General features: G+C 35.8%; 1 protein-coding gene across 2 annotated transcripts in view; it reads right to left on the bottom strand.

The window, feature by feature from the left end:
• Positions 1-828: 828 nt before the first annotated feature.
• The window catches only part of fwd (phosphatidylinositol 4-kinase beta fwd), a 51,197-nt gene continuing 24,603 nt past the window's right edge, over positions 829-27,422 (bottom strand). The window contains exons 1-10 of one of the 2 annotated variants that reach the window (XM_073083476.1): positions 19,648-19,947; positions 18,637-19,534; positions 9,694-9,894; positions 8,806-9,072; positions 8,229-8,408; positions 7,617-7,850; positions 6,347-6,525; positions 5,570-5,681; positions 5,069-5,210; positions 829-4,200 (exon numbers count right to left, since the gene is read on the bottom strand). In XM_073083476.1, coding sequence (XP_072939577.1) covers positions 4,019-4,200; positions 5,069-5,210; positions 5,570-5,681; positions 6,347-6,525; positions 7,617-7,850; positions 8,229-8,408; positions 8,806-9,072; positions 9,694-9,894; positions 18,637-19,534; positions 19,648-19,703 — 2,451 coding nt within the window. In that variant the 5' untranslated portion in view covers positions 19,704-19,947 and the 3' untranslated portion in view covers positions 829-4,018. Of the gene's footprint in view, positions 4,201-5,068; positions 5,211-5,569; positions 5,682-6,346; positions 6,526-7,616; positions 7,851-8,228; positions 8,409-8,805; positions 9,073-9,693; positions 9,895-18,636; positions 19,535-19,647; positions 19,948-27,422 lie in introns of those variants that run through there. The other variant, XM_073083475.1, reaches the window with a different exon arrangement.

Here is a 27,422-nt window from a genome sequence, read left to right as displayed (position 1 = left end):
TGTCCCACGCTATATTAATATGTAGTCTGAGTTAGAAAATTCAGTTTGACCTAATGAAAGTATAGTTTTGAGTCCATAAAATCTCGTCACCCATTACTAATAATAATCGACCTTAACCAATTATTGTATACCAAGTTCAAGATTTGATAATTCTTCTTAACGTCTTGAAAGTTGTTTTCAAATTACCAACTTCGGTACACAAAAACTGGTTACAATTGACTACTACTAATGGGAATAAGCCAATCAGTGTGAAGACCGAAACCAATCAGAGTGAATTTTGACTCAATCAGCGTATTTTTACCCCCGGATACTAAAGCGAATTCACAGATTTATCCACATAAAATATTACCTATTTATATACCTAAATGGCAATTTAATAGGTGGATCACCGACATGGGCTTTATAAGTAGAAAATATAACTCTGCTATGCTAAAATGATATTTAATTTACAGAATGAACTCACATACATTATTCTACTCGGTATAAGTTATTCCATTAATGTATTACTGCTGTATAAGTAACTTTATATAAATAGAATCACTCTTATATGTATCAAGTAAAACAGTATTATTATAATAATTATCTCAAGAAATTCTGAATAAGAAGTTTCATTCCTATGACGATTAAAGAGTCACAAACTGCAACTGCATCCTTATAAAATCAGGTAATGAAATTGTCTATACACTTCTAGCGATTTTGTATATCTAAGTTTGATGGACTGAAATATCTGGGAACGATCGAAAAATATTATTCCGTAAGTAATGAAACATACGTGAATTTGGCAACATTCTCACTTAATAATTTCTTTTCTTTTTATTGTTTAACATGTGTTCAACAAATATTATGAAACATTTATGTAATTACCATACTAATCCTCCTATTATAATTAATGTTTTAGTAAACTGAGACCTCCAAGTTTAAAGTCTTCTAATGATGTGTAAGTATAGTCAATGGTTGTAAACTCAAATTAAAATCAGATTCGCACAAATTTTATTTCAATTCAACATTCCGCATAGAAAATAATTATTATATTCATACAACAACTCAAACATACAATCGATACACCGTTAATTTAATGTAATTTAATTTACAATTAATTAAAATATTCTATCTAGCAACGACATCTCAAGTCTTAGACCAACAATCTTTCGCATGCAGTACAATTTTTCCTAAATTTTGTAGAAAATGAAATTCTTTTTAACACATGTGTTTTATTATTTGATACATTTAAGTAAAATTATTACTTGAGTAATGCAAAATATCGCATTATTACAATGAATATACCATACAAATTGTAAATAAAATAAAACGATTCATAAAAACATAAAATATTGCTTTTACAATTAGCAGTATATATTTAAATGTGATATTATAAACGTTCATAGGAATCGTTTTAATTACGAGCCTTATTACTTATAAAATAATTTAATCTTTGAAAGTAAAGAAAATCATTTATAGCTTCCGATAACTACAAGTAGTTACTTGTAGTTATCGGAAGCCGTTATTAAAACCGGAACCAACTACAAAACGATAACGTTTACATTATTTTTTGTACTATTTAACGGAAAAAGGATACCAATATTAAATTGGTTAGTAATTTGATAGCCAACAAATTTTCGGTTATATAGATGCATGTGTCAAAAAGTATTCATTTGCTACAAGTTCAAAATTCGCCTAATTCATTTGGTGTCTTCATTCCTATCTAAAATCGATTACTGAACAATAAATTCTCCATTAATTACACAAATACAACACTTTACCATATAAACTTGCTCACGTCATAGTATAGAAAGGACGTAACAATTAACATTTTTTATTTTTCAATATTGCCTAGAACAAAGTCAGTACTTTATTATATTTTAATTTAATATCTCCAAGTACATTATTATTTCACTAGACTTTATTTTTGGGTTACGTGTAGTTGAAGTCAGTTACCCCAATTTTATCTAATATCGACCCTTTTGAATGGAATCCAAAATTCTATACAAAATCTAGACATTTCTCACAAAGATAGAGCAGACCTTCCTTCTTCAGATAAATAGCGTTACACAGTTACACAATAAAATCGAGTACTTACCACATTCAAAGGAAAATTTACATTTACACAGACAATTGTTCATATACAAGATTAAAACTTTAAACTTAAATTTATTCGGATGAGGAACCTAAAACTAAAACACTCTACACGCGTGAAACAATCAGTCTTCTTCATTGCGAAAATTATCAATATTTCCGTAGTAATATTTACAATTTGCATTCCGAACAATGTTTATCAATTATCGGAACAGGAATTTACAATGGGAAATTTTGTACTATCGACGGAACACGAAATCCATAGTATTACTATTCGCTCAACGTCGAAAACATTGAGAACACTGGCGGCGACAAAATGTGTATTTACTGGGATTTAATGTGTGATGTTACACAATACTATGTAATCAAATATATTGCTCTGTATGTTGTAAACGACAACCTACATAAATTGCCTTATGGAAAAGACATAATTAAAATGGCGAAATACTCATAGTGATAAATCAATGCACTTAATAAAAACAAGGTGTCGTCGTTAAGCCAGGTGTAACCTGGATTTGTCAATGTTATAGATATAGTATATCGGCAATGCAATACAAGCACCACCTTTATGTAATGATTATTCTAAGCCCATATCTTTTCGTAATGTATCCCCTTCTCAAATTAAATACATCGATGGACCTTGATATTAGAACGTGTTATACATTGTACGGAAATCTGTGCCAATTATACTCCTACGACATTCACCTACGAATAATTGAGAATGTGTTACTTTTACACATATTTAGTACGGATTTAGGGTTGCGTCAATAGTTGTCATGAGTCTAATACTGTGACGAAGCCAGAATTTTTTACAAAGACCACGACTAAACTGACTACATTGGACGGTCAAATGCACACTCCATCAATGATACGTGTTAAACATGATTGAGCAAATGATGCTTGAACATATATCTACAGGAACACGTCGATCGTACCATTGAATCATAGACAGGTCGAATTGAAATAAAGTCTATCTGAGTGGTATATATTGGCTTCCGCATTCTATTGCCGACTAACTAGAAGCGATTTTAGATCTTTCTAATCCTGGTTCTTTGTCAGTATATTTTTGCGCGTGTATCGGCCGTTATTAATAACCAATCTATCCAATGTTTTACCTACCAAAACTCGACATTTCACGATTACTTCATACTAGAAAGTTTGGATAGATGAAGTATTATTATTGGATCTAAAACACTCACAAAATTTAATGTGACGCAAATCAATGGTACAATCAAGGTGTTAACTGTTTCATGGGTTATGGCACTAATACTTTACAAAAACTATGATTTAAGCTTACACAAGTTTAGAAGATGAAATAAATCCTAGACACTATTCATATATCGGGTCTCGCACGAAACATAAGTTACAGACTGATATGTTCTAAAATGAAACACTATTTTAATTTAATTTAATTTCTAACGTGTGAGATTGATGAAGACATTTAAAATTTTCGAACTAAACGATCGTGTTTTGAACTGAATTTATGAAATACATATCTATCGTAATATAAGTTCAGTCATATACATACACCTCACAATATAATGATCCCAAGTAGTTGGATTTTATTTACATCACAAGATCGTTACCGAAGATTTTGCTGGAAAATCTTGTATATTGGAAATCGTACACCAATCGTAATTGTGATTTACATCAAACATCTTTGACATTGAAATCCCAAAAAGGACTTTCGGAGAGCATCTTTGAGAAGTAATTCCAATGCTTCGATCGATCTTAGGGTGGGTTTACACCATACACTGTCACTACTATAAAACCAAGCTGTTATGCGGATTTCTATTACTTTTAACCTTTTCAGTATTTACTAAAGATCAAGAGCATTGTCAACTCAAACCCATCCTAACATACATTGAAATGTCCGAATCAAAACGTACCACTTATCACACACTTGAATTTAGTCACTTATAATTTCACACGCACAGTTCCTCGCTCACAGGATGCCATTGGTGTAGTACTGGTAGTTGTCGTAGAGTCGAGTCGAGAGTGAATGTAGGGCGTCTTTGACCAGTTTGTCCACAAGCACCTCCAGTTGCTGTTCTGTCTTGCCAAGGTGGAAGCGGGCACGGAAGGAGGATACCGCACTGCTGCTGCGAAGGCAGGTTAGTTGACCACCTGGCGATAGAATATTAGAATTATCATAAGAACAACAACAACAAATACTCTTCATTTGTAAACCAAATATAAGATACATATAAAACAATAATGATATAGCGTACAAAAAGGCGCCCATAAGCGATAACGCTCCAAAGCGATTTCTTCCAGACAACCTTTGGCATGGAGTTAAAGAAATATGAGATCGTGAGAAGGTAGGGTGTACACATACAGTAAGAAAGTATATACATAAATAAGGCGTACATGAAGCATTCAAACCTCTATTGTGTGTGTAAATCGTAAATAGCTTATTGGCACTAAGTAGGATTGTCACTAGTGGCTAAATATATTGCACGCTTTCGTACTTCGGAAAGCACGTGAAGCCGTTAATCCCGATTGTATATTTCATAGTTGTCAACGTTGTTGAAGGCCTTATAGGCTGTTTAAAAACACCACGCCATGAGTAACGTTGTCTGTTACGTATCATATTATATTGTATAAGATTGAAGAACCGTATCAATACCATATCAGTGCCAAACATGTAATTATTCAGGTACAAATGTTAATAATATATAACTTCTCATGATGATCCTGAACATGATGAGTTTCCTCCTGAAGTATTCCCGGAGCGCTATGACATGGGGCTCTTAAAAAAAGGTGCAAAAAGAGCTCTCATACAAAGCCGGCGATGCATTGGCGACTCTTCTGGTGTTGCAAATGTCCATAGGCGGCGTTGACTACTGTCCATCAGGTATTACGTTTGCCTAATCGTTAGGTTAAACAATAAAAAAAACATATCTATCAATCCTCACTTAGCCAGAGCGAGGGAGAGAGACGGGATGATGAAGATAATATACTATTATGATATGATGATGTTGAGTGTTCATACCCATCCTCATGGTGTCAACGAGGTGTACGATCTGCTCGCAGTGCTTGCGGGCGGCGATCAGTCCGCGCAGAATGAGGATCTTGAAGTACGCGAACATGTCCGAGCTCTCGCCGTCCATTACATCCACGAACTCCGCCGTCAGCTGATATAGAACAATTTGGTTATGTACGGCATTAATGGAGTTATCCTAAATATTCTTTTTCAAACGGGCACTTAATAATATGAGGTGTTCCATTACAGGGACGTCACATTTTGCACCAAATTGGCAAAAAATGTATGATTAAGTACTTAACAAAAAATTATTAATAATGCATTTTTAAATCGTTTATTAAAATAAACCAAATATGTAACAGTATACTATGTTTGATTACATTTCATGAGTTTTTTGTGTGGCAATGAAATTTCCACAATTTTAACACAATAATTGACATACAAATAACAAATATCCTTACTGCGCTTTGTATTATACAAAAAAAATCTTAAAGAGTCAAATACACTTACCTTAAACGGTGAACTTTCGAAACCCAAGTTTTTCGGTGATATCGAGAATATAAATCCAAAATCGATGTGGATGATGTGACCCGCGCTGTCCAAAAGGATGTTCCCATTATGCCTGTTGACAAACATTTACATAATTTAACAATTTTTCGAGTTAATAGATAACAATAATTTGATAACAAGGGATTGATTAAAATTATTAGTGCAGTACAAGTTCTGACTGTGGTTTTGTGTGGTGAAAGAGGCCACCTAATCCACTTTCAACAGACAATGGTTTAGGTGATGGTAATATTGAAAGCGGCGCTAGATGACGTGGTGAGGATAATATGTGTGACAGTGGCAATCATCATCATCAACAACTCATTACTGTCCGACTGCGGGGCACGGGTCTCCTCTCATAATGAGAAGGATTAGGCCATAGTCCACCGCACTGGCCAAGTGCGTATTGGTAGACTTCACATACCTTTGAGATTTTTGGAACGTAGTTCATTATATTTTATAAATCTCTCAGGTAGGTATGCAGTTTCGATGTTTTCTTTCACCGTTTTAGCAAGCGATAATTTATTTCTAATACGCACATAACTTATATAAATCAGAGGTTCGTGCCTGGGATTTGAACCTCGGACCCCTCGATCGAGAGGCCGAGTTTCTTAACCACTAGCCTATCACTGCTATCTTGCATATATACAAGCTCCGAACTGAGACTGTCGGAGTACAGCCGCTCCCCGGGCATGATCACCTAGCCCGGCGGGAGATCTCCCTGTCCTAAAGTCGTGTTACCTGTCCTTGAGCTGCAGCAGGTAGCTGACGAGGCTGTAGGCGGCGGCGGAGCGCACGAAGTTGGCCTGCGCGCGCAGGAAGCCCTCGCTGGCGGCCGGCCCGTGCTCCAGCTCCAGCCACGCGCGCAGCCCGCGCCCCGACTGCCGCTTGATCTGGTGCAGCGACACCGAGTTCAACACCTGTACGACACAAACACACATTTTTTTGATTATATAAGAGTAGCAGACGAGCATGCAGTCCACCTGATGGTAAGTGGCTACTGCCGCCCATGGACATCTGTAATCAACCCCAGATAGGATAAGATATTCCTACCTGAGGTCGGCCACAGATGCACCACTACCTCTGAGGACTAAACTGGAACGCCTCGGAAAAGTCTGTCTCCCTTACCGCACCCATCAAAACGAAACACAGCAGCGCCTAACACTGTTGTTATTAGGTAGAAATAGGTGTGGCGGTGGTGCCGCCGGAGTCGAACCACAAACAGTTCTACCACCTTCAAATGACACAAGACTTATAATAAGAGACACCCAGTAGCTGGACAAGAATGCGTTAATGATGATGAAGCACACTTGCAGCAGACTTGAAGCAAATTTACGGTACGGAGAAAAGTAAAAGTGTATAGTCCGCTCTGAAGTTATTGCGAAGAGGTATAGTCATACAATTTACTATAACGACGCAATTCAATTCTATATTCACAGCGGACTAGCAGTTTTAAGAGGACTATACAACATCATCAATCATTAGAATGCAGTTAGGCCACTCTGGTTCTGGCAGCCTCATTTTATAATTGCGTTAATCCATTCATCAGCATTTTAGGTTCTACTGCTGAACTAAAGTTATTTGGTGCCATAAAAACATGGTCTGCGCCAATGCTGCAATTAAGACTACAAAAAATATGACAAACTAATCCTTATTACCCAATTCCGATAGGAGTAATGTTTTAACGATATTTGTGCATTTTTTAATATAAATTTAAAGTAAAAAACAAGCTAACAATAAAACACTATACAGATATCAAGAATATTAATATTTTATAGTGTTTAGATACAATGACGTCTTCGAGATAATACTTATCTTAATCAATATTTACGGGTATTACAAGGATATGTAAATTTTATACCCAACTGAATATCATATTATCACTGTTTATTGAAATGTATAGTTCTCGTTCAAATACCATATGTACTTGTTAGCTGCTGTTTCTTAGTCAAATAAACTTTTTGAATTTACAAACTGGCAAAACTATCTGTCAATCCTTATCTTAACTTACCGGTTGTATAAGCCCACACTCCTTGTCCAAGCAAAGTATCTCGTAGGGACGTAGTCTCAAGGGCACCCTTTCGAGGTCCCATACAGCCTGTAGCCGTCGTAATAGTTGCGCCGCCAACATCTCCTGTCTTAGATCGTCACCCACTTTCACTATGCAGCCGAGTAACCTCCAACCGGTGAGGTAGCCGTATGGTGATGATTGCTTCATGCGCGCCAGTTTACTTTCCCAGGATTCCTGGAATATACACATTTTGTATTGTAGACGTAGCAAACAAAATGCACTTAATAGTTAGTGGTTGGCTGCAATCCTTTTTTGATTTCAGTATCTATATCTGGTCTTATAGATTTATAGAGGTACAGGACGCAATAAACTCATTTTATATTTTTTAACTAATCCAGAGAGCTTCAACAGTGTTATTGACTGCTATGTAATGATAACTATGGGAATGCAAGCACACGTATGATGCGTGCAGGACAACGTCGACGCTATTAACGTCGCTGACACTGATGTCTTAGCTGACATTTCTACCAATCCTGCCCGCGCCCACCGCCAGCGACTCGCGCGACACCGCTGACGTCACAGCTGACGTCACCGCCACAGCGGACACCGTACCTTGAGCGCCAGCGCGGAGGGGTCGGCGGGGTCGTGTCGGAAGGCGTTGGGCGGCGGCGCGGCGGTCGCGTCGGCGAGCCGGCGGCGCACCTCGCCCGCACCCACCGCCAGCGACTCGCGCGACCCGCACGACGACGTCGACGCCGCTGACGCTGCCGACATCGCAGACACCGCTGACACCTGAACAAACAATTATAATGATTACGCACAAGTTATTTTATAAGGTATACAGAGTTTGGGTCACAGCTTAAGAAATAACGTAAAAATGGTAAACAGAGAATTACACTTTTTTGCTTTATAACACTTAATTATCAAAGTACTCTTTATGGTATTCAGTAAGCACGTGAATATGCAGGCATAACACATGATCACTACCAGCCATGGGACAAGTGTAATTACAGCGGCGGAAGTGCAACCGCGGTAACAATATAGACAAATCATTTAGGGGACCATGAGTGCAGAAAAACTTAAATATCTAAAAGTGTACAATTAGAGCTATTAGATAGATACAACTGAATGCGAATGGTTGTGCATTCCACACTACGCATTACTCAACTATAATACAAATCTTCCTTACCTGTGATAGGCTATCCGGAGCGGGCGCTCTAGGCGCGTAGTGTGAGCTGACTTCATCGTCCTCGTGACTCCAGCAGTCGCTGGCGTCGACGTCATCCAACGCCGAGTACAACGACAGTGTCGGACACTCGGGCACCAAGTTCTCCTCGCTCTTCGTGTGTCGTATTGGTGGGGAGTGGGGGGTGGGGGGTGCGGGCGGCAATAGGCGCGGCGGGAGCGGCTCGTGGCCGTCTGTCTCGAGCACTTCCACGTACATTATGTACGGCGCCTGTCAAGTGCGATATTATTATAAAATAATAAGTTTTTTTTTATAATATAGGAGTAGCAGACGAGCATGCAGTCCACTGATGGTAAGTGGCTAATGCCGCCCATGGACATCTGTAATCAACCCCAGACAGGATTAGATATTCCTACCTGAGGTCGGCCACAGATGTGCCGCCACTCCTGAGGACTAAGGTGGTACGCCTTGGAAAGGAAAAGTATGTCTCCCTTACCACACCCTTCAAACCAGAACATAGCAGCGCTTAACGCCGCTGTTATAAGGCAGAAATAGGTGTGGCGGTGGTGCCGCCGGTGTCGAACCACAAAGGGTTCTACCACCTTCAAGAACGAGTGAAAAGTGAGATATTATTAATTATAACAACAAAAATTTTCGTTAAGTTAAAACTCGACACAAAAAATACTATGCTATATCTACATACATATCAAACATAAGAGACGTTAACACTAAAAATCAAGCAACTGATGTTGGTTATTGCTTCACACTCATGCCAGCAGGTTTCGCTCTAGCGTGACGAGCTCCGCCTGTAACCTCTTCGAGCGCCTCTTCTTATCCGGCAACGAACGTTAATTATCGACAAATATAGGTCTACATTAGTGCTTTGCCTACCTTGTCCTTGCTGTTGAGCACAGCGGCCGCGTACGGCGGTATCCGCAACACATAGTGCGGTGTCTGATGTAGCGGCAGCCACACTCGCGCCGGCAGGTTCCGGTCCAGCGTGACCAGCTCGGCCCGAAGCCGCTCCGTGCGCCTCTCCTTGTCCGGCACCGAAACTAGTCTTCGGCCGATATTCGTTAACGCGTTTAAGAACTGCAAACAAAAGGGGCACCATTTTAAAACATTTTTTGAATCCTTTTTAACTTTGTAGACTATAAATAGAAATAAATATTGCAATTTGAATGAAGTGGTATAGCAAAAGACCTTGTTGCAATTGTAAATGTAAATATTAAAATAAAATGCGCAAAGAAACATTTACATTGATATTTCATATTTATTTTTCTTTTAATAAGAATGGGTTAGGAATGTGACATGTTTGGAAAATGAGTTATTGATATTGAATTCTTCGTAAGAATAATTACCTATTTGTTAAACTTTTTTTAAAATTAGATCAAATTAGTTGATCAGGTAAGGGAGTTTCCAAAATTTAAACAAATTATTACTTGAATTTAATTATAAGAATGGGAAATATACATTTAAACCTTAATCAATTAGAAATGCTTAATAAATGCGTGATAAAAATATAGGCAATTCAAATATAAAAATGATAAAGAAAGAAAAACCGCATGTCATTAAACATACAAGTTTTTGTACTTGCTTCTAGAATGTGTTTCCTGTAATTTACATTTAAGTACACTCGGTAAACCTTGTGATTTGCCTTCATCTGACACTATGTCCTGCGTCATAATACGCGAGTGTATAAATACATCAGAATACAAAATTATTGATAAGGACAATTAATATAAATTAAAATAATTATAAACGTAGTTATTTAAAACACGTTTAACAGGTAAATGTTTTTATATGCGTATATAAGGTACCTATTGTGTATTAAAATTACAATATTATAATTAATTCAAAGTAGAATTTCTCTGTACAAAAATTTATAATCTACTACAAATTTAACAGATACTTTAAGCACTTCTTGAATGTATGTCTTCAGTTAACTGTAGCCTATGAAATTGCATAAAACTTCCCCTGGCATTTAACTTAAATCTGTATGTAGTCAAGCAGACAATCGCCAAAGTTGCGATTGGAACTTGTTCTTATCATATTGTAAATATTATTTGCCTCCAAATGTTATAAGTAATCAAATGTGTTAATTTTATAAGTAAAAACTTAGTGAACTCATCATCAATCACAATATATTTAAGTACAGTACCTATAAGTACAACAATTAATGTGTACTTTCCTTCCTTATTCTGTTCGTTCGCACGCAGTTACATGTATTTATATTATGGTTCATTGTTTTGAAATTCGTATAACGTTTAATTTTAAATCGTATTTATAATTAAGGAAAATATTGCGGAAACCAAAGTAACTAATGACGAATTAATTAACAGTGTAAAGCTAAAATGTCGTGAATTCAAATTCGAAATGTAACTAATCTAGGGCACAGATTCTGAATGAATTCTTAACAGGAATGTGTCATGTAAGTGCCGACTACCTATACACGACTTATCGCAATCCTAATACGTATGTAGAATCCTAAAAATACGTATGTAGGTAAGGCGGTAGTCCTTCCGCACAATACAGAGTTCTATCACCTCGTCATTACTAATTAATTACATAATTACTAATACAATCAGCATTATTAATTGACCACATAACATTCAATTGACGTTACATATACTATGATTCGTCATTCGCACCGGAAGCGCATGTTACTCAAATTACGTCAAGTGGCACACTCATCTCTTCCGTTTATACGATTATCACTTGTATGTGGATTTTTGTGATTTGGTACAGGGCTAAATGGTATGAGTGCGGAGACACTAACGAAACGTGTATTCGGCGTTACAACAGTGTTGTAAAGCTACCTTAATCTGATTTGAAAGAAGATACAAGTATGTCTTGTCTTAACTTAGTCAAGGGAAGCAATGCATCTTCGATTAATCTCAAGAACACTTATCTTAATGTGTATGGGTGGCAACGACCGCTTAACACTTAAAGTAGGTTCCATGTTCGTTTGTTACCACCATTAGTTAAAAAAACATCCGTGATCGATCTTAGATAAGACACCTGTCGTGTTTGGGGTCAATTACAGATGTCAATGACGACAATGACCACTAACACCAGGTGGACTGAATAGTCATTTACTGCTCTCATTAAGTAAAAGGAGCATCAGATTTGTTTTTCTATTTAAATAAATTACAGAAAGGCGAGAATTACCATTTAGCATCAAGAGAGCTACCTGATTGTTTGCTACTTTATGTAACACTAGCTGGACCCGGCAAACTTTGTGTTGCCATGTAAATAAAAAAAAATAAGGGTAACAACCCTTATCTTTTATCACAACTTTTTTAATTAGGGATGACTGAGAGTGTTATAAACGTAGGAGTAGACTAATATAATCAGAAAGCTTCGAACTGCTAAGCTATCGGGAGTTACACGTGTTATTGTAAATCAACCATAAAAGATAGACATATGCTGTCGTGGGATATTTTTTATGTAATTTTAAGGAGAACATTTCCGTCATACATCATTTCTGTGTAGCTTTAACCATTAAGGTTTCACACGCGACGAAAGCTTAAAAAATGGAGTAACTTCTCCCGTTTTCCCAACATTTCCCTTCACTGCTCTGCTCCTATTGATTGTAGCGTGATAAAAATTATACTATAACCAGCTCAGAAGTACGAAAAATAATTGTACCAAGTTTCGTTAAAATCCGTCGAGTAGTTTTTGTTTCTATAACGGTTATACGGACAGACATGCAGACAGACAGACAGACCGACAGGCAGACAAACAGACAAAAATTTTACGGATTGCATTTTTGGCATCAGTATCGATCCCTAATCACCCCCTGATAGTTATTTTGGAAATATATTTCATGTACAGAATTGACCTCTCTACAGATTTATTATAAGTATAGATTTAAAATACTATTACTCGATGTATGTCAAGTTCATATTACTAAGTACAATGCTATAGGCACGAGCCTAATTTAAGAAATCAATATACCACCACAGTTAATTAAAGAATTTATATTTACCCAAGGGTAAGGCAGTGTAGACGGACGTCAGGTAGACCTAATTCCAACCTTAAGCCCTTGTTTCATTTTATCATAATCACATTAAACTTTGGAACCCTTTTAGCAATACAATATAAAAAAAATAAAACACTAAAATGTACCTATCTATGATAATATAATTAATGTTATAAAATTAATCATGTTTATATTCTATATAGTTTTTGATCTAGTAACACCACTACATTGAAAATTATGGATGGGTCTGACACATTTTCTTAAATATTCATAAATTGTATTTGTAATTTGTTCAGTCGATATTTTCAAGGTAACTTGTTGTAAGCGAACGATTAGTAAAGTAGAATAACATAAGGTATTGTAGCAATTGTTCATTGATTTATTATTATTCATCTTTTGAAAATTCCTTTTCCGTATAATGTTATTGATGTATGCGTGATCAATATTATCGGCAGCGACTACTTAATGTCAGAGTTGTAACTACCTAGATACCGGTACCATTACAAAAGGGTACTAAGTTATCCATAATTAAACTACATATTTCAGTTCTATGTTGGTCACGGGTCATAGATACCACAAGAATCAATTACTGCGGATTGGTAAACTTTACTCACCTTTGAGAATTTTTACAATGATTCCCTCGCCATATTTTCTTCATCATTAAAGCAAGCGATAGATCAGATATCTACTACTTATGTACATAATTACAAAAGTCAAGTGCCTACTATTCGAAAACCCCGGATAACTAGCTTGAATTTAAAGCCACTATAGGCTATCAGTTGTTTTGATTACGAAACACCAAACCATAATACTAATCTCGAATACAAATCCTACGAGTATCTACGTAATAGTAGCCTTTTACTCGTCTAATCTGCACTCGATAAGTGATCAAATTAAGACGAGGAATGAATGTGAAGCGGATATTACGCAAACCGTCACCATTTACTAATATTAAAATTAAAATAATAAAAAAAAATCTTATACTACGCTATTGATGTAACTGGTACACTTTTAAATAACATATTGTGATTACCATTCACGTACACATTCACATCACATATTAGGTACTGTTATTTACATATCTACATAATTATATAACGTGTTACAGGTGCAATCGATATAGAAATTTCTAGTCAAATTTAAATTTCAATCAGTTCTGAACAATATGTGAGTTATTATGTAAATAGCCGTTTTTTTACATTTAATATATGTATGTTAATTATAAGCCTCAGTATAAGATATACTTCCTAGTGGTGAAGGTATTGTTAATATAGGTCCATTGAAAGTTGTCGCATTTTTTAAAACCGTAAGCCGTATCAGAAAACAGCTACTACGGTAGCAAATACGAAAAATGGTAGTACGGAATTCGTCTAAAAACTCGATATGCACTTGACCAATAAGACAGCTATAACAGCAGTGTTAGGCACTGCTGTGTTCCGTTTTGAAGGGTGTGGTAAGGGAGGCAGACTTTTTCCGAGGCGTTCCAGCTTAGTCCTCAGGGGTAGCGGCGCATCTTTGGCCGACCTCACATTCACATTCAGGTAGGAATATCTAATCCTATCTGGGGTTAATTACAGATGTCCATGGGCGGCAGTAAACACTTACCATCAGGTGGACTGCATGCTCGTCTGCTACTCCTATATTCATAAATCATCTATCCCTGCGAAAAGGTATCTTTCGTGGAACGCAAAGTATAATAACATAAAACTGAATTCTTCACAAAAAATTATAGCGTTCTTAGAACAAAAACAATACACTTCACATTGTAGATGTATAAGCGTAATATTTTAGCATTGACGTAGGATTTTTCGCTACGTTTCTTCTTGAGTCGTAAACCAACCACTCAATTCCAGGAGATTCTTGAATTAATGTTTTACGCAGTTGTTTTTTATTAACCCTCGACGCAAAAAGAGGGGTGTTGTAAGTTTGAAGCCTGTCTGTGGCATCGTTGCTCTCCGTCGAATGAACAGAATCGATTGCTGTCTTTTTTATTTGAAATCACGTTTCATTGCACTGGTTCTTGTTTGAAGAAAATCTGTTCAGACGTTTGAAAATTATCGGCCTTTTTCTATGATGTAATAATTTGTGTGTGTCCCATAGTATATTTCAGGCAGAGATTTCTTCTCAATCTGTACCCTTACCATGAGTTTTTACCTTTTGACAAATATGACTGTTTTGGTATTTGTTTACGTATTTGCCCATACTATTTCCAATCAGCGCCCCTAGCGGATTGTGTCAGAACTAGGAGATTGTATGGGCCAATACGTAAACAAATACCAAAACAGTCATATTTGTCAAAACGTAAAAACTCATGGTAAGGGTACTGATTATTTATTATTCGACTATAGTCCACCATGGACTGGCCAAATAGGTACATATTAGAATACTTTTCATGTGTTTGACTATATCTAACAGAAAAGTTACGGTACACGCGTAACTTTTTTACTTAGGTTTAAATTCCTAATCTAATTTCTAAAAATCAACAACCAGTATTCAAACCCCAGACATTCCTTGCTGGGTGCAAGGAAGCCCAATATTCACACCACTGAGCTATAGTGAACGTCTTATTAATTAAAGGTTTTCGCTCAGCCGTGCACCGCGAACGTGGAACTTTTATTTTTTCTCGCATTCCCCGCGGCACCGACCGCATTGACGTGCTTTTGTATTTCAAGGCTTTCGCTTGTGTAAACATTGACTATATCTTATTGGACTATGTTTTTAAATTGTACAGAGGGTGCGTTTATATGAAAACTTCGAATAACTATTGTTGGACTTTACGGCTGTACTTTTTGAAATAAGTGGTTTGACCTTAATTTCAATAACTGGATTTTACAATATATCAATTGGGACTTTCATTTTTTAGTTCCATTCATTCATTGGTATATGAAAGTCAACTTCTGGATACAGGATTTCCTTAAAATGTGTCGTTCATTTTTTAATTATATTCTTGAAATCACCGACAATAGTAAAAGAGATCTATTAGAGATTAAGTCTATTTTTTTCTGTAATTATAAAGAGATCTGAGATCTGAGAACTCTTAAAGGGAAATTTTGAGAGTTCTCAGATATTTTTTGAAAATCTATTAGGAGCTAATTTATTAAAATAGAAATTTCTGTCTTATAATACTACTTATTCAGTTGCTGATTACTTAGCACACAGAATTCACACCTGTATACGCAGTTATATGCTTCGGATCGTCAAATATTATGTCTTGTGATGTCTTTTTATATTTATTTATAAGAACAACTTATATGATTACCACTTATCGGGAGGAAATATCACTGTGTAAATAAGAGTCTAGCAAAATATCTCATAAAGTATTAGCTTTCTTTATATATATTTTTTATAAAAGTAGAGTTAGCAAATGTTTGATATTGAGTCATTTGAAATAGGTATCAGAATATTCTCTAATGGTAGGATTGGATTCCTATTTATTTCTTTTATTTTATTTTTTTAATTCTTTCCGTCTCATTGCTAGGGTTGGGTTTCTCTGCAGTTGAAGTCTTGAGCGCACTCCACCACGCTGGGGCAATGATCGAAAGTGATATGGATTAGTGGCCAACCTTAGAGATTTTCAAACGTAGGCCTCCGAAAACGTTTAAGTATCTAATAATATGACAGAAAGATGTCATGTCTACCTACATGCGGCCATTTAAGTATTGTCTCTTCAGTACCTACGCAATTTTCCTCTTTTTTAAGGAAAATGAGAAAATATACAATATAATTCGCAGCGTTTCGTCTGCAATTTAATTCACATAAAATGCAGAGTTAATCGCTCGCTCTATTTACGTGCCTTGTGTTCTGAATGGGCGTTCTACTTTACACGTTTACGTTACCGAGATGATAAAAAAAATGAAAACAAATAGATATGACTTCTTCGAGTAAACATCGTGTCTCGCGTAAAATAATCAGTTAGCTGTTAGAGCTATAGTTTAAAATTCAACTTTCAACAGTGAATTTCCGAGGTTAGAATCCTGGGCATGCATCCTGGGATGTTTCTAAGGTATTCGACATTAATTATCACTTGCTATAAAAAATCAATGATTTGACAAGTTCACTAATTTTGCACACGCTACTCTCCCCACTCACATATATTTCTCCCTATATCTCCCTATCATCTGCCTCCCACCCCCATTGGACATTAATGGGTTGATGATGTCTCATGTTTATTTTAATTTATGAGAATCTTTATCAGATATAGTATTTATCTTATGTAGTGTGTACGAGTATTATAATTCCAAAGTTCATATTTATATTTAGATTAATACCAATCATATTTTTGCAACTACGTACAAGTTAGTGCAAAAACTACTTACATTTACACATTTTATTGATCAACTTTTAAATATATTTAATGCTAGATACTCAATTTTGTGTAAATGTCAATAGTCAAATCAATACAAGCAAGTAGCTGCTAAAATCATGTAAATAATATTACAATTTAATAAATCTTTTATCTCAACTTTAAAACAGCCTTTCATTTAGGTAAACTATATTAAAATAAAAGTCATCGAGATGAATTTCATTAGGCGACACAAAAGAAGATAATAATATCTTGGTTAACTGAGGATTTCCTACGGCCAGCTTCCCAGTCAATGATTACATGCTCAATAAAATCATACTATTGCATTATCATCGAAATTACATACTTATGCATGACATATGTTATCTTAATCGGGGGTTAAATGCAAAATTGTATTAAAAATTTAGTAGCAAGATTTCACTCATACATATACTAACATAGAAAGTTACTAAAAATATTTATAATGTATTATAATTGAAAACAGGTTTCGCAAAACTTACGACATATCGTTATATGAATTGTTTACGTTTGTACATTATATGAATTGTTACGTGTCATAGTAAAATGTATTTTAAAAAGCCATTATCGCGCACAATAATGTTGTTTACAGATAAGAATATCCGTGTATTATTAACCTCGCTTAGAACCGTAGGTAACAATTAACAAAGTGTAACGATAAAATATGTGTAATCAAAGGAAATAAGTAAAGACTATTAAAGGAGAACTTCTATACATTACGTACATATGTTTAGAGTTTTTTTTTATTTATTCTAACAATTAAAGATTACTTACGTTTAATTAATTTCGTAAAATCCCGTTGTAATAAGTCTTAACGATCCCATTATCGGGTATGTTTATGCTGATAATAATCTATGATTCGACAATAATTTCTACCTCAATCTAATTCTTATTTCAAGTTTTTATTTATTTATTTTCTCATAATGTTGTTGAGATATTTAATAGACGATCCGAAATGTTAATACCAGTAAAATGTTAATAACAAAAACAGATGAACATAGAAATCACGCGGTCGGATCACGAACTACAAATGAAGCTCAAAGTCTCGTATGCATCTTATTTACGACCGCCGACTCCATCATCGAAGCCATAAATTTACATAAACCTAACGACCCGTTTCGTTTGGTGCAATTCCCTTTATAAAGTATGTTAATTTGTAACCATAAATTCAAGTATTCAAAATTTGTAACAAGTTTTAAATTTTCAACACTCGGTAAGAGGTAGATCACTTGTTATGAATGTAGGTACTGTACTGTTGTAATAAGAAATCACAAACAAAGCTGCCCACCTGCAGTTTATAATTAATTTCGAGAATTGGTCTTATCGAGAACTCCTTGTACGAAATTGACATTTGCGAATTAGAATAAAACGTATATGAAATTTTAGACATGGACCATTTTAAGAATATGGTATGTGTTGTGACTAAGATAACAAAATTAGCTAGACTAAAAGGAATGGCAAACAAGTTTCTACTGGGAAATGTATTAGATCATAATCTAAATAAATACAAATGCAAAAAAAAACATACCTGTGTCTGAGGCGCCAGCCTTGGTGCTCCACACGAGCACTGTTCCCCGCACCTGCACCCACTATCGAAGGCACGTCCAGAAGCGAGGTCGCCTAGATGCCTCCCCGGAGGCGTCACTAGCCTCAATCCAGAGGCATCCGACTGAGACCTGATGTGACCTCTCCTCGCCGCCGGCCGTATCTCCTCGCCGAGAATGGAGGCCCTCAGCTTAGCAGCCTTAGACCTCTTCCCGTCCCCGCCAAAAGCGGTCAGAAGCCACGCGAGCCGTAAGGAAAACTCCGCACTTTGTTTACACCGGTACACTAGGTACGGCCGCAAAACGTCAGCCACGTCCCCCATCTCTATGTACATTGTGGCCAACTGCGGCAGGTAAAAGTCCACGTCTTCGAACGGGAACGAAAACAGTTTGTTTGCAAGATACGTTTGCACACCGGGCTCCTTCGAGTTAAATAAATACGTGATTGCCATACTCATGTCAAAAAGTTTACTTTCAAAGAGACGGAGTAGAAAATCTTTGTTTCTTGAAGTATCGGAGGCGGCTTGTTGTATTGTTTTAGTCGGTACTTCTATCACCGTATCTGGAGGATCAGGTGGTTTCTCTGTATCCTCTGGATTCCCTGAATCGAGACTTTCTCTGGATCGTGCGGTGGCATGGAGTTGAGGTCTTTCTTCATCATTACCATCGGGAGGTGTATGTATCCCCGAATCGTCCGAACCCGCTGGCACTTCTGGTGGTAAAGCGAGACGAGGTGCGGGCACTTCGATTGGAATTCGAAGTGGCGCGCCCTCCGGTGACGTCGGTGTCATGTCCTCCGGAATCCGTTGGAGGACAGAGTCCAGAGACCTGTTCCTCTGGTGGCCGCATCCCGCCGGCGGCCCGTTCGCGCCCGTCACATGTCTACGGACAAAGAAAACACGATATGAGGAACAATACTTCTATTAACACAAAACCCACATTCAATTTAAATTAAATGCACAACACAGTTTATGTTCCACTATATAAGTACGTACTTATAGAACGGATCTTCATAGTGACGTATTCCAACAACAATAATCTTCCTAACCATTTGGACCTTTACGCGTGATTGCACATAAACTTATCGTAAACACCGAATTATAATACGAAACACATAATTAAATTAGCGTCCGCACAAAATCACATTACTATTAACAACTCATTATTGTTATGCCTGGCAGTAGAGCAGTTAAAACAATGAGTAACTACGTATATTACGACGCCGGATTGAGTACAACGATCATCGCGCGCACACGTCCGAGCTCGCTGCGGTTCAACAGTAAACTGCTTGATTTACGCAACAGTACAGTCACGCCGCTCCGCATACCAGTCGAATAAGGATCACCTCGATTACGCGGCCTAAACGCGACTAAACAACTAACTCGCGAAACATAAACAATGGTCTCAGCTGGCCATAGATTTCTTCGGCACTATTCATACTTCCATATGTGATTTTGCAGATTTGGAAATTATAATTCCACGTGTATCTTGCCTACGTATTTCTCTACACTTTTATTATAATACACTTGTGTAAACAGACGCAAGAGGTTGCGAATTGACTTGCTCAATTTTAGGTACCAATGCAATTTGCTATGAATATCACGTACATGGCACGAATATTTTGACAGTTAATGTCTTGAAGTTTTCGTGTATGGTGGTGGTAGATTTCATGTCTTAGACTATCATAAAAGGATAACACTCGTTTCAAATTTGTATTCATTGAATGAATCTACAACAGATCCATATATAGCTGCGTAGCGTATTATCCTTTGCGATGCGAATAATAATATAAGCAATAGGAACAGTTAGGTGCAGTGCGTCCACATGTGTTTGTCTTTGTATGAAGCACGCGCTAAGCTTCGATGTTTATACTGTGTTCATCATCGGTCGTGTGTTTACGCCTATCACCGCAGCAGACACCATGACATAAGATTTACGAAATCGTATAAACATGTAGGAGAAAGCGGGCGATGACCCCGAATAACTTTAACACCACTTAAGTGCGCTATCAGTTTCAAAAGATCCATGTTTTTGAGAGTTATAGTTACTGAGAGACCGAGACATTCTTTATGCGGTAGCGCTAGCAGTTAAAGTAAAGGAAGTAGAAATGAATAGCGAGCACTCGACTCAATAAACGCGCATTCCATACGCAATGTGAGTGCCGAACAAATTAACATCATTTATTTTTGGAACGTTATCGGCGATGGAGCACATGTTACGTCCCTGCTACGCAGATGTGCCGATGATGAGCTAACGGTATTAGAGCATCGAAAGAAATGAAGCATTCATTCACTTCTATAAGTGGCGCTCCGACTGATACAAGCTAACACGAATGAAATGAATTACAAGTATGTAATAGCGTGACTAATTGAAATCCTTTTGCCAAATTATAGTAAATAGAGGGAGGGAAAGAACATTTACATAACAAACTAGTATATGTGGTTTTCGACAGTAGACCAAAGTATCGGTTTCCTGATTAGAAACAGTAATAATAATTAATAAACAAAGACTTAGTCAAGTTTTTAATTGATTAGATTACTTTTATCCTAAACAATCAAAGAATAAAATTTTGAAAACAGTTAAAATCAATTTCGTTTACAAAAGTAATTTTTAATTAAAATACGAAACTGCATGTTAACCATATAACATAAAGAATATTAGCTCTATCAGTCACCACAATATCAAACTATTTTTAACACCTACGAGAGACGGCCTTGCGTGTCGAACAATCACAATTGATCGGTTCAATTAAAACATTGCATCAGAACCACCAATAAACGTAAGACAGTACAATTAAATATCAGAAATATTAAGCTAAAAAGAACATTTGCAACAACACGATGTTGTTAATTGCTATAAATAGTTAATGATCTTAGTTAATTTCAAGCACAATGAATACGCTACTTTTTATAACTTAAAAAATTATACAATAAGATCTAACCAAACAAAACGATAGCGCTAAAAACGCTATTCCCAAAAGCAGTCATTCAGTTATAAAAAATGACCTTCGTTTAACAGGTAGGAAGACAACTCAAATAGGCCATCGTATCGTCAATCAGCATGAGGACAATGTTCTGTTTTTACAGTCTTAAGCGACCTTATTTATGTAATACGACTTGAAATACATTTAGTCGATGTTCGCGAGGTACTATGGATGTGTTATGCCCATGGTCTTTATTTTACCAGTAGATGTCAAACAGATAATTGGCCTGAATAGAGCTGATCACAAACTTATTACTAGATTCCGGGGCAAAAAGGAGTATGTACTCAACAGTGCCGGTACAGCTATTTGGTACCTTCACAAATACAATACAAAGTCCTGCTGTACATAACATTCTAATCATCAATAAAGAATATTCAGCAAATTGACACACCACTTAACCTTAACATTTCCTACATTGATTTCAATTAGGCCTTTGTTTACACTCCACAACTGTATACGCAGGCAAGTCAATTGAAGCCAACTGTTCATAACAAAAGTACTCAAATTTAACGAAGCTGAATGGGTTTTCCTTTGAAAACAAAAGGAACCATACGACTACTAAAAATCGTAAAGCATTATCTGTTCAATTTTGTCGACGTTGTGCGGAGAATAAAGGAATCCATATAATAACCATGTAAAATTAAGCTTTTCTGCTGTATCACAAAAGGGAGATATTTTATCCGGACTTGATAAATGTTATCTATTAAATCTTTCAACTTTCTGGACAAACTATAACGAGACCGAGAGAAATCGTTTTCTTGACGTGTGTTAACGTTCGTACTATGCCTTTACTGGTCTAACAAACTCGCAAAGACTGCAAAACATTTGATCAAATTGACGTACTATATAAACTAAGAATGGCAATTAAAAATACGTCATTTAAAGGCGTCAATGACGTCAATAATGAAACAATTGTGACTTGATTGGAAAATTATACATTGTTTCGTTGGTTAAAGCTTCAGGAAATTAATTATGATGAGGAAACTTTCCAGAGGGTGGTACATAATTCAATTGAGAAAATAATGGAAAACTGGGTAAGTAATGAAATTGTTAGTATTCGCGAAACAGTTATGGTACTTTTCTTTTCGTTAATTGCGTTAATGCAATATAATGAGCATTGTAAGTATAGTTCCATAGACATAAAGATAATCGACGTAAAAAGACCATCGACGAAAAATGTACACAATAAATTACAGTAAAAATAAAAGTACCTAATAGTAAATATTACACTACATTCACACATCGCAGCATTTGTAACGCGTTGAAAGGCAACGATAAAGCTATCGCTATCAACAAACCTCAGCTGAACATGAGCTAGGTGCAACTCGTGCTTAACGAATTGTGGTGGCGAAAGTGAACGCCTCCGTCGACCTTGTCGTTTTTACCGTGTTCGGACTGCAGGTATACACTTTCCTATGTACGGAATTTCACCGTTACATCCAAAGATCTGTACAATTCTTACATCTCGCGATAACGTAAACTTTGATTAACTTTCAATCTTACGCCCCACGCGATGCCATCTCTATCGAAGTAACTTCTAAAAGTTATAAATATCTCTTAGATAATATAGTGTCGTGGCTTCTAAACTTTCTATTATTGTTGTGGATATTCATTTATTTATATCTATTACAACCAATTACCATGCAATTATTATATTATTATATTATTAAAATTTATTATAAATCGCGATCCTTTAACACGATTAGGCCAAATCAAAATATCATTAGGCGTTGCTTTAACATTTGTTGACATTTAAAATAATTAGCAACATTAGCTAGCTTTGTAAATGGACAGCCAATGGAGATTGTAACAAGTTTTTGCAGCAGTAATTTATTCAATACTTTTCAAATTATGTATGTACACATATTTAATGGTTAGATAACGATCTTGGAATCGCATAAAATTCAACAAACTCTTCTATTTAATAATTAATTAATTTAAAGTATGTATTTCATACTTCTTGACAAACAAATTAGTTTAATAGCCTCCAGTTTTACATGTTGCGAAAGTCTTTTAAGTCAGTGGCCTAGTTTAGAGTTACTTAGATAAAGTATCGAAATAATTTTGTAATTAACACACATTTTAATGTTGGGACATCGAGTTTAATTTTTCTCATGATTTAGTGCAATATATCAAAATAAATATTTCACTTAAAAATCATAACTATTCTTTCAGTTCAGTGTAGTTTATACGTTTGCCAGAAACAAAATTTATTGTAACATTTTGGTAATATAATTAATTTGTAGGAAAAAAATAGTAGGAGAAAGGCATTTAACCTTAGAAAAGGCAGCTTGGAACAAATAACGTGATAATCAATGAAAACTAAAGCAAATATCAAATAGGTACATCCCAAAAAAATGTATTTATATTTGCTAGAAACACGAAGAAATGTAGTACAAGATACGACGACATCGTGAGAAATAGGCACATTAGAAAGCGAGAGTAGCCCGAGGCGTTCTCCTTTGACGTCTTTGTGTAAACTCTTGGGAAGAGAAAACATCCCAGAGACATTCCCGGGAAGCAATTAATCCCGGGGGTAAACGAGGATGGCTCTTTAACTAAGCTTTCAGAAGTCGATTTTATTCTTGAGATTACATTTGAGGTCAAAATATGAATTAACAAAATGAAATATTGACAAAAATATTCCTTCCGAAGATATCATAACTACACTTCAGAGCTCTCAAGAAAATCAGCACTAAGCATAGTAATAGAATTTTATTATCAATATCAGATTTGGGGCATAAATCAAAGTAAGTAAAATTACTCCAAACATTTAGAAATTTGGCACACAAGAACTTTAAAATCCTACAAATATCTGGAGACGAGATATTAAATACGCCAAGTCTAGTTTGTATTCCGTACAAACAATGCCAGTTTATCAAAGATGATCAAACTCATAGGAAGTAATTACCATTAGTTAAAGACGTAAAAGCCTTAAGTTAACTTCCGCAGAGGCTAGCACGTACTACTACACGCGTTTCGCATAAAAATAAGATGGTTTTAGGGCAGCGTGAATAATCAAACTCAATTTCGAACCTATTTGTATTCTTTAAAAGCTAAACCTAACAGAGAATCCAAAATGAGTTGAAAACCTTTAAAAGGCATATTAATCTGGATCGAATACCTTATAACATGATACGTGAAATAATTGGGACTTATCAATCAATTCAATGTAATATTGATAGCGTTACTGAATTTATTCGAATTTAAATCGCCAATAATAATTGTCAGTAAGCAATCTGGTACATATGAACCTACAAATGACAAAAATACTTTAATTGATATAATTTAAAAGATAATCACTTATGAGCATTCAAAGTATTGAATAGTAACACAATCGTTTTATTAAACCTGATGTGACTCGAAACATAACGCTTGGAATATGGGTGGCGCATTAACGTTTAATATCTTAATGATCAAACCTATTTCGAATGTGATGAATTATTCAACCAAAAATCACGCAGAGCCTTGGTGTAGAATTGACAAAATTGAATATAACATGTGAGATAGAATCACAAAGTTTACAGACTAATATCACTGAAAGTTTAATCTAACGCCACTATGTAATAAACAGTAACAAAATCAAAATAGCAATAGAAATTACCTGGTAGATCAGCCTTTCTTCGCCTACTGGCGCCAATGTTATAAGCTTGTTTGAACACTTTGAACTTCTTATATTTTTTAGAAACATGTCCACCAGTAGTGGCCAAGAATACGAGAAGCGCGGGAAATGAAAATCAGCATGGAATAGTAGATCAAACTTTTTAAAAAACCAAATCCAATCAATCAAGAAACACTAATATCTAATCTACTATCATTGGCTGAGTACTTAAATTATATTTTTATGATATAAACAGCACTAGCGCAAGCTGCATCATGTTTTGCATTGCTTATGTTGAACGATGATTTGATCACGGTCAGTCACGCAATTACTTCGATCGACTACCAGATGGCTATGTTTCAAAATATGGTATCGCATAATTAATACGACACAAATTAGTATGCGTCGCAAGCACACCATACTAATTATGAAAAGTATTAGCCAATATGCGCATTCTCAGAAGTTTCTGGACCAACGATACGCTATTGTGCAAGATTGCACGGTACACTTACAAGTAGGATCGGTATTGGGTTTATTACGCAAAAAGCAATCCGCAAACATCCAAATATCCAAACTGCTGCGTATATTTTGATTTTACATAGCGAAAAGACTCCATGAATATTGACTGATAACTATTGGCATTCCCCAGTGATTTGCAGCTAGACTAATATGAGAGAAAAATACTAAGGTAATAGTTGCTACATTTCTATACCATTTTCCGAGTGTGAGGTTCGACCTATATTTATGTTATATTTTATTGGTGTTCTACAAAATTATTATAAAAATCTTTAATGACAAGCATTTCAATAAGGCTCGATTTACAAGATTTTAACTTCCATCGATTGGCCTGGAATAAGTCAAACTAGTTTCAAATTTGTTACAAATCAAACCAATTGCTATATTCAATCGATATGGTAAGAATGAAAACACAGAAGTGCCTATATTTAGAATAGAAGACTATACTTGACGTTATTTTAGTAAAGATCAAAACATTGTAGAAAGAATAGAAAGTTGAAATCATATAAGAGATGGTATAATACATAAAATACAAATGGAATATTTTGAATGAGATGTAGTCGTAAAAGTACAGAGGCATTTTAGATTTAAAGGCAAGCAAGCCATTTCAAAGGGGCATTAAGATGTCGGCTTAATGCCGGAACGAATTTGTCGCATTCCATCTCAGAGTAGAAGAAACATTCAACATTTTTGAAATGGTTCAAGGCGTGGGTCAAACTTTCGAGAGATCTTTACGATAACAATATCAGTACAGCGAAACAAATCTTTGCGCATTAGATGTTTGTGCATAAAGACATATCTAGAAAGTACATTAATATAAATATGTATCAAAATGTGTGAAATAGGGTATTTTGTATAAAGATTTAGGTTGTACAAATTCGGTACACCCATTTGATAATTTGACACAATTAATTTTCATTGTTATTTATAGGACACGACCTCAAAAAGCAAAGAGGGTGCGTGGAAATACATTACATACTCGTACCGTACACATATGACTTGCGAGGTTCTGAGCTTGTGTTTGGGAATTTTTGTGTAATGTATGTATGTGTATGTTCTACCTAACTTACACCTTACTGTAATACTACCAGCATAAGGTTAGTTTTCGCTCGCAAGCGTTACTTTATTAAAAATGTTAGCCCTGCGTGCCAGTCCCTTAATTCCGTAATATCAGGGAGACGTGGTTTATTTGCTTAATGGAATAGTAACTGTGTTAATGTGTCTCATATTAAAATTAATGTACGAAGTGGTGTATTAAAATATCATAACTCGCCATGTGGCCCGACGCGAATCACGTGTATTTCTATTTTTGCCAGATTAAGACAACTCTAGTGAAATATTTTTTTAAATGTACGAAGGAATTGTAGAACTTATTATCAACGCAGCGAGACAAATAGTTGTATGCTTTGAATGTATTTAATACCGTTAAGTAATTTGCATGCGGGCAGTTAATCCAATAAAAACTTAAGTCCGCTCAACCCAACCTATTATAACCCACACCGTTCTGCCTAAGGCTTCATCACCACAAGTATTATATAATATAATTTATCTAGATACTTCTGTTTGCAACCTGTTTCATAATTGTGCTCTAGAAATCATCCGTCCAACGAATTAATGATAAAATCTTAATGATTATTATATTACAATCTTCGTGCGGTGGTAATAATAAA

The sequence above is a fragment of the Epargyreus clarus genome, unplaced genomic scaffold (assembly GCF_041222505.1).
Source record: "Epargyreus clarus isolate Ecla_fem2 unplaced genomic scaffold, WU_Ecla_fem_2.2 ptg000019l, whole genome shotgun sequence".
NCBI lineage: Eukaryota > Metazoa > Arthropoda > Insecta > Lepidoptera > Hesperiidae > Epargyreus > Epargyreus clarus.
The sequence above is the reverse complement of the archived record's forward strand: the minus strand, read 5'-3'. Positions and strand labels throughout refer to the sequence as shown.